At 43.3% G+C, this 13,648-nt stretch overlaps 1 protein-coding gene across 1 annotated transcript in view; it reads left to right on the top strand.

The window, feature by feature from the left end:
• The first annotated feature begins 297 nt into the window (after nucleotides 1–297).
• The window catches only part of LOC119953540 (guanine nucleotide-binding protein G(q) subunit alpha-like), a 49,755-nt gene continuing 36,404 nt past the window's right edge, over nucleotides 298–13,648 (top strand). The window contains exon 1 of the mRNA XM_038777911.1: nucleotides 298–482. Within this exon, the coding sequence (XP_038633839.1) occupies nucleotides 336–482 (147 nt within the window). The 5' untranslated portion in view covers nucleotides 298–335. The remainder of the gene's footprint in view (nucleotides 483–13,648) is intronic.

Raw genomic sequence — 13,648 nt, 5'->3', positions numbered from 1 at the left:
ATTGTGTGTTCTCAATTAACCATTCCATCCTCAAATTTTCACCAATGTTACAGGGTAAAATAAGATGCCTCCATTTACTTCACTCTGATTTTCTCTTTATGGAAGTTATTTGTATTATTGGAATTGTCTTCATTAAGTGGATTTTGCTGAATGTAATCATCATGCCAGTAGGTACATCACATCATGCCAGGAGGTACATCACTAAATATATAGTGTTATTTTAAAGTGATGATAATGATGTAATGAAATACTCAAGTCTGTCACTTGTGCTAACCTTGTGCAATTGTTGTTTTCTAGGCACTGGAGAAAGTGGCAAGAGCACATTCATCAAACAGATGCGGATCATACATGGGAGTGGATATTCAGATGAAGACAAAAGGGGCTATACGAAGTTAGTCTACCAGAATATATTCACTGCCATGCAGTCTATGATCAGAGCCATGGAAACCCTTAAAATACAATACAAATATGAGCAAAATAAAGTAAGTTTCTAATACGCAGAGTGACTGCTATTTTTGTTCCTTTAATTTGTGTTCAACAATCAGGAAACTACATTGTTTGCCATTAATGAATAGTCTAAAGGTTACTTATCACTTGTGACTTTAATTTAACAGTAGAGCATTTCCTTAAATCATTCAGCCTTTCACTTTCCAGAAATGAAGTCCCCTTTGCCATTCAGTCATTCCCCGCCAAAGTTCCTGGCAGGCCGACAGCATACTTACTCCCAGGTCCTTACTAATGATTTTTCCAATTCCTTGCTAGGAGCTATAAAAAAAAAAATTGGATCTGAAAGATTTTTCCACTGATTGTTCTCGGAGGTTCTTTATAACACCTTAGTGCCTTATCTGACAAAGTAACTGGAATCAGTAACAAGTTGGGCCAAGAATTAATAATGTGGCTAGTAGTTCTAATTCAGGTATGATTTGCATTTTGCATCCATCTCAAAACAGTACAAATAACAACACAGCACAGGAACAGGCCCTTCGGCCCTCCAAGCCTGCGCCGACCATGGTACCTGCCTAAACTAAAACCGTATGTACTTGTAGAGTCGGTATCCTTCCATTCCCACCCTATTTATATATTTGTCTAGATGCCACTTGTATGCCACTATCGTACCTATTCCCACCACGTCCCCAGGCAGCACATTCCATATATTTACCACCCTCTGTGTAAAAAAGACTTGGCTCGCACATCAGTTTTAAACTTTTCCCCAAGCACTTTAAAGCTATGTCCCCCTAGTACTTGACTCTCCTAACCCAGGAAAGAGCATCTGACTATCCACTCTGTCCATGCCACTCATAATATTGTAGATCTCTTATCAAGTCACTTCTCATCCTCCGTCGTTCTAGTGAGACCTCTCCTCATAGCTAATGCCCTCCATACCAGGCAACATCCTAGTAAACCGTTTCTGTACCCTCTCCAAAGAATCCACATTCTGGTTGTGTGGCGACCAGAATTAGACACACTATTCCAAATGAGGCCTAACTAAGGTCCTGTACAGTAATAATTGAAACTGGCAACTGAATTGTAATTGGCTACTATTCTATGTGTGTGCAAAAAGGGATTGGATCTTTATCTGAAGAGAAATAAATTGCAGGGCTACTGAGAAAGGATTGGGCGGGTAAAATCAGACCAGGTGAGCTGCTCTTGCAGAAAGCTGCGCAGGCATAACTGGCAAATACTTCTGTGCAGTAAACATTCTATGAGACCTTGATCTAGCAGCTTGTTGACCACTTAAGGCAGTGTTCTTCAAACTTTCTTTCTGGGGACCAGTTTTTACCAACCGGCCGACCTTCAGGACCCAACCCGGCTGACCTTCGTGAACCACGCCGGCCGACCTGCGCGACCCACCATTTTCTCTTACCTTGTTTGCTGCTGACAAAAATGGAGGAAATGGTTTTGGGTCCCTTTGGCCCTCGTACTCGCTCCTCCAATGGAACCTGTTGGATAAAGGTGAAGCCTTCCGGTGTCGGAAAGTATGGAGTCTCTCTCTGTCCAAAGTTCTGCATTTTTTTCCTGTAAAATTTTATCAAATAAATCCCCCAGAACTTTATAAAAACATAAAAAATGAAATAAATAAAAATTAAATGAATAAACCCCCCCGAACTTGTAAAACAAAAAGCTGTGACCGTTTCAAAAAATAGCGGCAGTACTGCGCATGCGTGCCCAATCATCGGCGCGCATAGTTTTGCGCATGCGTGGCGATGATCGTGCACAATGGGTCTGAATTTTTTTTACATGTTCGCAGCCATTTTGAAGGCTGCTTGCAGCCGGCGTTATTAAAAGCCAGCTGCTGTGCGAGGATTTGGGTGATCGGGAGCATGGTGAAGGACGGCTCCGCGACCCTCCCGACACTCGCCTGCGATACCCGGTAGCGCCCCTGAGTTTGAAGATCACTGACTTATGGGTATTATTTGGTATTTTCACTGCAGTCACTGAACCCACGAGGATACCTGCGAACATCACTGCAGAGATAGGGTGAAGATTATAATTGGGGGAGGCAGGGTCATAGTAGCATTGTCACTGGACTAGTAATCCAGCAGCCCAGTGTAATGCTTGGAGAACCTGCGTTGAATAAAAATCTAATGATCATGAAACCATTGTCGATTGTCATAGCTTATCTGGTTCACTAAAGTCCTTTAGGGAAGGAAATCTGCCATCCTTACCTGGTCTGGTCAACATGTGCCTCGAGATCCACAGCAAAGTAATTGACTCTAAAATGCTCTTTGAAATGGCCAAACAAGCCACTCAGTTTAAGGGCAGTTAGGGATGGGCAACAAATGCTGGCCCAGCCAGCAACACCCATATCCCATGAATAAAAAGAAAATATGTAACTTAAGATAACAGCTGAATTTGCTTCCTTATTAATGAATCAATATCATTTTGGTTAGAACTTTGTAAAGGCAATTTTTGTGATATAGATGTTGCAGGGCTGGTGTTTATTACCCATCTGTAGTTTCCATGAGAATGTGGTGATGAACTGTTTTCTTAGATTGCTGAACAGTTTGATACAACTAAGTAGCTTGTGAGAACAGTTTAAAGAACCAACCTTTTTTTTTTAGAGCATAGAACATACAGTGCAGAAGGAGGCTACTCGGCCCATCCAGTCTGCACCGACCCACTTAAGCCCACACTTCCACCCTATCCCTTGTCACGTGAGAGTACCCTTTAAGAAATGGGTGTTTAAGAAATGTACCTTTAAGAATTGGAGCTGCTCATGTTACTGGAGTGATGTCAGAGTGTGGGTGGAGCTGAGCTCTATTTCTGCATTTTTTAGTTTCAGTTTGAGAAGAGCTTGGGTGTGTCTGTTTTTCAGTGAGCTGAATCTGAAGTTAAAAGTGAGCTGCACTGCTGTTGATCTCTGCCATCCAAAAACTATCTATGGATCATTTGGTGAATTCAGAAGTATAAATGTTTTCAGTCTTGAATGTAAACCCTGATGTGCTCCTGTTTGGAGGTTTAAGTCTTTTGGATGTTTAAAGAACAGCATACAGATTACTTAGTATTGTATTCTTTGGGGGGTGTATTTGATTTACTGCTTGCTAAGATGTTCACTGTTTGTTTTAAGAAAGGGTAACTTGAGTTCATAGAATCAACATTGTTTTGTTTTTAAAAATACTCATCCATTTCTGCTGTACCATACCTGTAGAGTGAGCCGTGTGCTCCCCATACCACAATCTATTAAAAGCTGTGGGTCAGGGGAACTCCATGATACACTTTGGGATTCTCTAAACCCTGGCCCATAACACCCGATAATCCCTCCAAACCATTTTTGGTCGCTAAGGGCAATTTATCATGGCCAATCCACCTAACCTGCACGCCTTTGAACTGGGAGGAAACTGGAACGCCCGGAAGAAACCCACGCAGACACAGGGAGAACGTGCAGACTCCGCACAGACAGTGACCCAGCAGGGAATCGAACCTGGGACCCTGGTGCTGTGAAGCCACAGTGCTAATCATCTGTGTGGGATGGTCACATAAAGGCCATTATGGGGGGGATATTAAGTTTTCCTTGCAGGTCCAAGTGGGTAATTCCAAAAGTTTAAGAGCCTCCCTGTCAGTTTTTGCAGATTTTTCCAAATTGAATTCAAACTCTTCAGCTGTATTGGTAGGATTTAAACTATTCATCTCTGGGTTATTGGTCCAGTGGCATAACCCACTGCACTTTCCTACCTTTTAGTTACATCATCTAAATACTTATAGTTGAACTATTCGAGTGTAATATTTGAGTATTCATTGCGTAACTGGTTGGAAAGTTTTTTTAAGTTTTGCCATTCGCTTCAAACTGTATTCTGCTATTAAATAGTCAAAGGATAGACACATTTACATTTGAATCATATCTCGTCTTCCATAAACTTCTGCCATTTGCATTGAAACAACTAAGTAGTACAGTATATTTGTACTTTGCAAGGTCCCATAAACAGCAAAAGATGATTAACATATTCTTGGTAATATTGGTTGAGGAACTCGTGGTGGAAATATAGTTAAACTTGTGCTTGAGCAGTGTGATGTGCTCATGTGTACTTGAACCACTGGAACATGCATCCACCTGGTTTCAGCCTAGATTATGTGATCAAGTCCTCAAACAGAGTTTGATCGAGCAACTGAATGAGGCAGCATGGATGTACTCCTGCAGCAGAATGTGTTTTTAATTGTCCAAAGCAGAAAGCTGAAACATGCCTAAACAGAAATCATATATGACAATTCTGAAGTTCTTGGAACTTTTGCAACTTGTATTCTGATATGATTATTGAAAGCTGTTGCTGTTAGCCGTTGTGCTGATGTCTTTTATGTGGCATATACAACAACTTGCATTGAACCTTTTAATGTAATGAAAGATCTCCGAACACTGAACAGAAGGATTATAAAATAAAAGTATGACACCCAGCCATATAAGGCGATACTCGATCAGATGACCAAAGCTTGGTCGTGAAGAGGTATGCATTAAGGAGTGTCTTAAGCAGGAAAGCAAGGCAAACAGGCGTGAGGTGTGGGGAGTGAATTCCAGAGCTTGGGATGTAGGCAGCTGAAAGCAATGGTGAATCGATTATTGGCAGTGTACAAGAGGCCAGAATTAGTGAAGATAATTCGCAGGGTTGTGCTACTGGAGGGGATTACATGGATAAGGTGGGGAATGGCCATGGTAGGATTTGAAATGAGGATGAGAATTTTAAAATTAAAATATTGCTTTACTGGGAGCCACTGTCGGTTAACAAGTACAGAGGTCATGGGGGAACCAGAATTGCTGTGATTAAGACTTGGGCAACAGAGCTTTGGGTGACCTCCAGTTTATGGAGGGTAGAATGTGGGAGATATGCCAGGAGTGCGATGGGATAATCGAGTCTAGTGGAAACTGGATGAGGATTTCAGCAAAATATCAGATTGCTTTCAGGTGGTTCCATTGTTATCCATCTCATCAAAGCCAGAGAATCACTTGCAATGGCTTTTCTTCCTGCTGCTGCACTGTTACCTCTGGTGTTTATCCTTCCCTCCTCCGATTTTTCATCTACATGCTGCCCCTTGGTGAAGTCATCCAAAGGTAATGACTTTACAAAGTTAAGCAATGTTATGGAGGTAGAAATAGACTGTCTTTAGTGATAGTGTAAATATGAAGTTGGAAGCTCATCTTGGGGTCAGATGCGACACAAAGATTGTGAACTGGCTGGCTTAATGCATGACGGCACGGTAGTTAGCAATGTTGCCTCACAGCACCAGGGACCCCGGTTTGATTCAGACCTCTGGTGACTGTGTGGAGTTTGCACGTTCTCCCCTTGTCTGCGTGGGCTTCCTCCGGGTGCTCCGGTTTCCTCCCATAGTCAAAAGATGTGCCGGTTAGGTGGATTGGCCATGCTAAATTGCCAAAGGTTAGATGGGGTTACGGAGATAGGGCGGGGGATTGGGCCTGGCTAGGGTTTTCTTTGAGTGCTGGTGCAGACTCAATGGGCCAATGGCCTCATTCTGTACTGTAGGGATTCTAGGAATTTCACACTGTTGCCTGGGAGAGGAACAGAATTGGCAGCTAGGGAACAGAGTTTGGTGTGGGGCAAAAAAGTACCTTCCGTCTTCCCAATATTTAAATGCAGGAAATTTCTTCTCATCCTGAATGTCAGATAAGCAGCCCGATAATTTAGCAGCAGTGGACGGGTCGAGAGTTGGTGCTGAGATAGAAGAATCCCCAGAGTGCAGAAGGAGGCCATTTGGCCCATCGAGTCCGCACTGGCCCATGGAAAGAGCATCCCATCCAAGCCCCACACTCCACCCTATACCGTAACCCCACCCAACCTTTTTGGACACTTGAGGGCAATTTAGCAAGGCCAATCCACCTAACCTGCACATCTTTGGACTGTGGGAGGAAACCGGAGCACCTGGAGGAAACCCTCGCAGACACGGGGAGAATGTGCAGACTCCACACAGACAGTGATCCAAGCCGGGAGTCAAACCTGGGACCCTGGGGTTGTGAAGCAACTGTGCTAACCACTGTGCTTCCATGCTGCTCCTTTGAAAGAGCACTCAAACTAGGATTTTTTTTTAAAGAGGAAAGTGATGGTGAATTCTACTGTTATTTTAACTACTCTTTTACACTTCAGTTTAAATGAAAAGCTACAAGAAATTCACCTTTTGTAATCTTGTCATAATTCCAGTCTGGAAAGATTAAACCATAGTTTGTTTTGAGAATTGCTTGTGTATCTATTCTTAGTTTCTCCATTTAGAAATATTCAGTCTCCAAAACAAGTTTCAGGACTAGTTTATCAGATTGTACTCTGTTTAAATGACTAATTTATGAACTTGTTGAATGATATGTTGGTAGAATATAATTGTTTATGTAAAGGTCCTTCCTGCTGATTCCTTTATATTCCTTGCCTGAGTGGGATGATTTCCAGTGACCGAAGGAAAGCAGTTTTGAATCCCGGAAGCACAGGAACAAGGACCTCCTCTCTCTCTCTCTCTCTCTCGAGCCCCCCCACTCTCCCTCTCTCTGGTGCCCCCCACTCTCTCTCTCTCTCTCTCTCAAGTGCTCGCTCGCCCGAGCCCCCTCTGTCTCTCCCTCTCTCTCTCGAGCCCCCCCCCCCCTCTCTCTCTCTCTCTCTCTCTCGAGTGCTCGCTCGCCCGAGCCCTCTCTCTGTCTCTCCCTCTCTCTCGCTCTCTCGCTAGTTCTCTTGCTCTCCCACTCGACCTACAGAGAACTTGAATGAATGAATCTGTAGCGAAACCCTTACAGGCTACAAACTAGGGTTTAATCTTTCCAGACTGGAATTATGACAAGATTACAAAAGGTGAATTTCTTGTAGCTTTTCATTTAGACAACCATCTAAAACCAATACTCTTTTTCCTTTTACCTATTATTTTCATCATTCTCCCCTCTGTGTTTGTCTTTGTGAGTGTGGTTAATTCAATTGTCTTGCAACTCCGGGTTAAGTGGGGCTGGAATTGACCGCGCACTAACCCAGGGTGTCGTAACACTTAATACAAAATACAACCCTAGATGAACATCCTCAACACCTGTTTTAACTGACCATTCTTCCTGCATGAGGTTAGGCCATCAGACTCAGGCAATTTAATCATTGGAACGATTGTACTAAAGACATTCACACATCTATTTCTAGTTGGCATTCTCCCATGAGAAAGATGATGGGAATGCAGCCTCTGAGGTTTGCTGAGCTCAGATGAGATCATCTTCACTTTTTATGTCCGGGCAATCTGATTCTGAAAGACAGTGTGCCACATGTCCCATGTGAAGTTGCCCCTTGCCAATGGTGCAGATGATATCTGCTGATGCCTTATTTTCAGACCTAATGTCTTCAGACACATGTATTATTCTCCTTCAAACAGCTCTAACGCCCTTTATTTTCCACTAATGTCTCAAACAAGATTTTTTTTGCTGCTCACAACTGACTCCACTATCTGCAAGTTATTGTTGGTCCCACTGCAGGATTTCTAGCTTTGACTTTGGACTCTCTTATTTCACTGGTATCAGGAACATTTTGCCAGGGCATTCCTTGTTTTAATTCATCTTAGCCTTCCAGTATTTTATTGTCTTTGCATTCTACCAGAAGTATAATGATTACTGCTGACCTTCGAAGTTTTAAAACCTTGGAGTATTGGGTCATATAATTAAACAGCAAAAAAAGGTCCAAGCTGCTTTTACTTTGTCCACATATTCAGCTGAACTGATAAATTCAACAGGAACACTATGCCATTGCATCACATATTAATCAAACAAATACATCGATATTTAGATTTGGTGTTGCCAAATAGTATTTTTGTGCTTTTCGTACATAATTATCCCAGTGGCCGAAGCCCAGAAATGAATGTTCTGTTACCATTGTCTGTATTTATCAATGGTTAAACTGTGGGTTTAAAAACCCTTGTAACTGTTGTGTATTATAGTTGGTGTATGTTATGTTGGGAGAGGGGAGTCACGTGAGCACTGGTGACATCACCAGTCAGGTGCAAAGGCTTTAGGCCCAGTCTTTTATTTAAACCTGTGAGAATGCACAGCATAAATAATAAAAAATCTACCTGTTGAGTTACAGTAATCACTAGCTGTATGCTCTTTGGTTCTGATTGCAGCCTAATAAATGACCCAGTACAGAACAACTGGCGATGAGGGGGGTTTTAGCAGCCAGCATGAGAATTTAAAATTTTTTTTACCCGCGATGCACCATGACATCAGACCAGCAGGAGAGGAACGCACCCAGCATCAGGACCTGGGTTTCCTCCTGCTGCTCTGGTTTCCTCCCACAGTTCAGAGATGTGTGGGTTATGTAGACTGACCATGCTTAATACCAAGTGGCTGGAGGTGGCGGTAATGAAATAAACAGCTGACCTGATCATCGAGAAACTAGGTGAAACATTTGAGAGGTTCAGAAACCCTGAACAGAATGTTAGTGACAGTGTTCCTCAGTTCCTCGTGCATGAATTCACGGACTACATGGAATGGAATCGCATTTGGTACATTAAGTCTATAACCTATCACTGCTCAACAAATCGTCAATCGCTGAACCATTCATTGAAAGCTTCAATAGGGGAGGGGTCACTAGTTCACATCAATAGCTTCCTGGCCATGTACTGGAACATACATTATGCCACGACCCAGAACTCACCCGCATACTGTTAAAAATGAAACTATGAACCACATTTGACTTCTTGCTACCTGAAGGAATTCTCAAGATTATCAAAAGGAACCAATTTGTGCAGAAGGGAATTCTTTTTTCATCATGGTGACCAAGAACTGGCCTAGAGCATCAACATGACGAAGGGCCTGTACTGTGCTATACAGTTCTATGTTCTATATGACAGCCACGGCACTGTCCCAGACAGGCCCATATCCTTTCAAAGGAGAAACCAGTTAAGATCCCAGTTGTTATAGCTGGAATGGAACCATGGCTCAAAAGACTAACTTTGTGGTGTTTTTTTTAATAAAACGTGGAGGAATAAAGTCTCAGGACCGTTAATTAGTTTTAACAGCAAAACGTTTTTTATTGAATTTGAAAACTTGGAGTATGATCCAATATTCCTTTACTCACCCTTATCTTAAATACACACCGATTTTAAGATTAACACAGATGACACAGTACATCTTAAGCTACAATAGTTCCATTAACACAGTCTCTTATAAGCACACAGATTGGTTGTAACCAAATGCACACTCACCACTCTGACTCCAAGTTAGTGTCTGTGGCTGTCTCCTCGGAATACCTCTAGATGATTGCCACATTAGAGCTTCAAAACTCCAGTCTCAAAAATATGCTTTAAAATCTTAATAATGCTTTTCCTTAGTGGTTTGTATTACAAACTCCAGTCCAGTTTTTCCAAATGACACTTTAGAGCATAGCTTCCGCTCCTCTTCGAACAGTGAACCCAGTCACCCCTTTTGGATTTCTTTGCCTTGACTGGTGTACAAAGTGTTCAAAATTGCTTTAACTCTTGATTCCCAGACTGTATTCAAATGATATCAAATGTTTCATTTACCTTTGAAGTCTGCTGACCCACTTTAAATTTGCCTGCTGCAATTGTCTCTAACTCAGAATGCTTTGATTTGTTTACTTTTCCTTGAATTCATCTGAACAACTTGGTGTCTGTTCACTTAACTTCAGTTGTCTTGAACATTCTTGCTGTCCCAATTCTCTGGTTATCTGGACTGTAACTTGTACTTTGGGGAAACCTGCCTCTTTGCAACTCCTGTCCTGTCCAGCCTTGCTTCGAGCAGAGTTGAGAGATGTTCATTTTCCCCACGTCCTGGATGAGATTCTCTGAAATGTAGGCAGAGTGTCCGTGCCATCGTGAACGCCGTCGCATTTCACGACAATGCAAAACGGGCACGGGCACTACCAATTCTGGCCCCCATTGGGGGCTAGCACTGCGCTGGAGCGGTTCACGCTGCTCCTACCTCCCTGTCCAGCACCAACTGGTGCCATGCCAACCCGCGCATGCGCAGTAGCACCGCGCCAACCCGCACATGCGCAGGGGAAGTCCTCAACACGCCGGCCCCGACACGTTCAGGGGGTTCAGGGGCCAACTGCGTAACAAAATAGGGCGCGGGGCTGGAGAGGCCAGACCGCCGATCTGTGGGTCCCGATCGCAGGCCAGACCCCATTGGAGGCCCCCCCCCCGGCCGTCCCCGACCCTGCACGCAGAGTTGCCGCCGGCTGTGAGCAGGTGTGGACACCGCCGGCGGGACGCTGCTGTTTCCGCATGACCGCTCGGCCCATCAAGGCCGGAGATGGCGCAAATGCCGGCGATTCTCTGCTCCTCTGAGAATTGCGTGCCCGTGGCACGGTTGCGGTGATTCACTGGCGCAAATGCCGGCGATTCTCTGCTCCTCTGAGAATCGTGTGCCGGCGGCGTGGTGCAGTTACGCCGATTCTCTAGCGCGGGGCTCGGAATATGTACAGCTAAAACTAAGACTTAAAAGCTTTTGTACCTTACATGTCCTCCAGTTGCTAACCAATAGCTGCTATTGCTATTTATTGCTTACACCTTTGCCTGTTCTAAGCACGATAGAATCATAATTGGAATTGAATCAAACCTCCATACGTACACACCTTTGGCCAGCATGAATCTAACTACAGGTTTTATCCTTCCATACACAGAAACATTAAATAAAACACACTGAAAAACTATTTTTAATGTTTATCATTACAAATAGAAATCCCTTAAATCTACAAAGCTGTAAACAGGTTAAGTGAAAGCAGCAATGGACAGCACGGTGGCGCAGTGGTTAGCATTGCTGCCTCGCGGCATTGAGGACACGGATTGATCCTGGCCCCGGGCCATTGTCCATGTCGAGTTTGCACATTCTCCCCGTGTTTACGTAGTTCTCACCCCCACAACCAAAGATGGGTAGGGTTGTTGCTCGTTATGCTCTCCTTAATTTGCTCTGTTTTAATTATGTTTGCTCAAGAGTCGCCAGGTATCCTTTTGATACCGCCACAAGGTTCAAAACCGAATACTGATCAAAGATTCGATACACCAGTTAGTAAGTTTGAAATCAATGCACATTTATTTACACACACAGTCAATTACTACTCATGCACAAACTCTACTCACTAAACTACAACTACTACTAAAAGCTTATACTTGGCTTCGGGTGCCCACTCAGTCAGAGGAACAATGGTCGTTGTCCGGTTCTGAGACTGCTGGCTTCGAACTGGTATAGAATAGTAGCTAGGAGCGCCTATCTCATAGCGTGCATTGACCTTAGACTTATTTGGCTGGTGCTTGGCGGGTCTCTCGTCGCTGAGATGAAGGTGAAGAAGAAGAGAGCCATCTGTCTTTGGGGGCTCCTCTTTATACGCGCTCTTTTGGGCGGGCCTTGAACTTGGCCCCAATTAATTGGACCATGTCCTAATCATTTGTATTGATTTCTCCAATATAGGGTTGTTGCTTGATCACTGGACGGGTCCTAGGTGACCGTTGGCCTCCCTTTGTTTTAATCTCCACTGGCGCCAGGGAGTCTGCTCTGGTACCAATTGCTTAAATGTTTCTCTTTTGTCCCCGGAGATAGCTCATTACTATGCTAATGGCTTGTGGTATCAGTTTTGTCTGGGAGCTGCAAGCTCCAATCCACAGGCAAACCTTGCACCTGCTTGTTTTCTTAGTCACTTTCCCTTTACGCTTAGCAAGTGTCCATTTTGAAATCGGGACGTGTTCACCCCAGGTGGCTACAGGGTAGGTGGATTAGCCACGCTATATTGCCCCTTAATTTGGGGGGAAGAGGGGGGGAGGATTGGGTACTTTAAATTTATTTTTACAATGTGAAGGCAATAGATGGCAGATGGGAGCACAAGTAGCAAAGTGCAAAGTTCAATTCAGTTCAAATAGCAAAGCAGAATATTGTTTCAAAGATAAGAGACCTGGGTGTGCTTGCACGAGTGCTGAAAGTTGGTGGGTAGGTGCTACAAGCAATTAGAGAAGCGAATGGCATCCTGGCCGTTATTGCAAGGGCATTGGAACATAAGAGTAAAGGGATCTTGCTATAATGTACAGGGTTTGGGAGAAACCCACACTGTGCAGTTTAGATCTCCACATTTCAGAAAGGACGTCCTTGCATTAGAGGCGGTACAGTGAAGGTTCACTAAATTGGTCCTTGGGGCGAGGGGATTGTCCTATGATAGACTGAGTAAATTGGGTTTATATTTTCATGAGTTAAGAAGAGTGAGAGGCGATCTCATTGAAACCTACAAATTTCAGAGGGGTTTGTTTAGGTAGACGCTGACATTGTTTCCGCTGGCCAGAGAATCTAAAACTTGGGCTCACAGTCTCCGGATAAGGGGCTTATGTTGAAGAGTGAGATAAGAAATTACTTCACTTGAATCGCGCAAATCTTTGGAATTCTCTCTTTCAGGGTTGTGAATGCTCCCGTCAATGGCTAGGATAGACAGATCTTCGGGGGGGGGGGGGGGGGGGGGGGGGGGGAATTAAGGCAGATGGGGATTGGGCAGGAAAATTGAGTTGAAGCCCAAAGATCAGCCGCGATACACGTTGAATGATGAAGCAGACTCAACGAGTCAATTGGTCCACGCAGGCTGACATTTCTTGTGTCCTTATGTATATGGTTGAATGTACCAATTTGTGCAGTGGATTCTCTTTACAATATTTTACTTAATTTGAAAATCATATAAGGGTTCCATGTAAATACTTTAAAACCAGAAATTTGAAATACTCAAAAGAACTGATCCACACAAATGTGAATTGAACATATCTGAAAGAAAAATATGCAGTTCTGTCAACTATAAAATAGCAACTTGCATTTCTAGAACAGCTATTATAAAATGATAGATTTGCTTTGGAAGTGTTTGGAAGAAGGCGCAAACTTTGAAAAGTAAAGTTGAGACAGATTGCATAAACTTGGCTTGCATTTAAAAGATCAAGTGATCTCAAAATTCCAATTCATTTTCATTGCAAACACTTTTAAGTAAAACTACTTCCTCGACTGAGGGAAATCAGACAAGCAATCAGACAAGCAGCCTTAATCTTAAAATTCTAGCTGGCCCACTTGGTGAAATCAGGAAGCACTTTTTCCACATAGGTAGTGAAAATATGAAACTTTCTTCCCCCTAACCTGAAAGACTATGAATTCTGAGCCAGTTTAAAGTTTAAAAATCAGGTCAACGATTTATTTTTTTAAATAGATAAGAGTGCCAAG

Source organism: Scyliorhinus canicula, chromosome 18 (assembly GCF_902713615.1).
Source record: "Scyliorhinus canicula chromosome 18, sScyCan1.1, whole genome shotgun sequence".
NCBI classification, from domain to species: Eukaryota; Metazoa; Chordata; class Chondrichthyes; order Carcharhiniformes; family Scyliorhinidae; genus Scyliorhinus; species Scyliorhinus canicula.
Note: the sequence above shows the minus strand (reverse complement) of the source record. Positions and strands in the feature narration are given on the sequence as shown.